Source organism: Boleophthalmus pectinirostris, unplaced genomic scaffold (genome assembly GCF_026225935.1).
Source record: "Boleophthalmus pectinirostris isolate CB_2022bp ecotype Guang Dong unplaced genomic scaffold, ASM2622593v1 HiC_scaffold_16, whole genome shotgun sequence".
Taxonomy (NCBI): Eukaryota; Metazoa; Chordata; class Actinopteri; order Gobiiformes; family Gobiidae; genus Boleophthalmus; species Boleophthalmus pectinirostris.
In genome coordinates this window covers 37,836,366-37,837,378 of record NW_026571095.1, presented here as the reverse complement: position 1 = coordinate 37,837,378, position 1,013 = coordinate 37,836,366, and the positions used below count along the sequence as shown (strand labels likewise).

The 1,013-nt window shown below is 50.0% G+C and overlaps 1 protein-coding gene across 1 annotated transcript in view; it reads left to right on the top strand.

Annotated features, from left to right (window-relative positions):
• The first annotated feature begins 625 nt into the window (after positions 1-625).
• The window catches only part of LOC110175043 (uncharacterized), an 8,878-nt gene continuing 8,490 nt past the window's right edge, over positions 626-1,013 (top strand). The window contains exon 1 of the mRNA XM_055151423.1: positions 626-766. Within this exon, the coding sequence (XP_055007398.1) occupies positions 626-766 (141 nt within the window). The remainder of the gene's footprint in view (positions 767-1,013) is intronic.

Below are 1,013 nucleotides of genomic sequence, written 5' to 3'. Positions count from 1 at the left end.
AAAAACATCTCCAGGAGGCAGATCTTTTTTTTGTTGATCTGGTTGGTTGTTTTTGTTGGACCTTCTGGGTTGGTTGGTTGTTGGTGTCATGTTGGACCTTAAAAACCTCTAAAAACATCTCCAGAAGGAAGATCTTTCATATTTTGAGAAAGAAACAGTAATGAAGAACCTTAAAAACCTCTAAAAACATCTTCAGGAGGCAGATCTTTTGTCTTCTGTTGATGTTTTGTTCTTCTGGTTGGTTGTTGGTGTCATGTTGGACCTTCAAAACCTCTAAAAACATCTCCAGGAGGCAGATCTTTGGTTTTTTGTTGATGTTTTGTTCTTGTGCTTTGTTCCAGTTCTCGCTTGACTCCGTCCAATCACGACCGGATACAACGCCTTCGCCAGGAATTCCAGAGAGCGCAGAACCTCCCGGGACCAGGACCAGGACCAGGACCGGGACCGGGACCAGGACCGGGTCTACGGCTACGGCCAGAGCCAGAGCCAGAGCCAGAGCCAGAGCCAGAGCCAGAGCCAGAGCCAGAGGGTGAGTGTGTGAGCCAGCGCCACCTACGGGCAGGAGCAGAACTAACACCTGTCGCCCCCTTTAACACCTGCCGCCGCCGTCACCTGTCACTCACGCATGGACCCGCCCCCCTCCACCACTAACCCCGCCCACGCATCCACTTCCTGTCGCATCACTTCCTGTGTGTCTCCGCACGTGTTTGTAAAAAGCCCAGATGCCCCGCCACGAAAAAAAACTTTAACCCTGTTCGACCGGCAAGCGAGTCCTGGTTTAGTCCTGGTTTAGTCCTGGTTTAGTCCTGGTTTAGACCTGGTTTAAGTCCTGTTTATCCTGGTTTATTCCTGGTTTAGTCCTGGTTTAAGATTGGTTTAGTCCTGGTTTAGTCCTGGACCTAGGTTTGAGACCCTGGTTTAGTCTGGTCCTGTTTTTCCTGGTTTGACCTGGTTAGTCCTGGTTGGTTTTATAGTCCCGGTTTAGCCTGGTTTAGTCCTGGTTACTCCCGGTT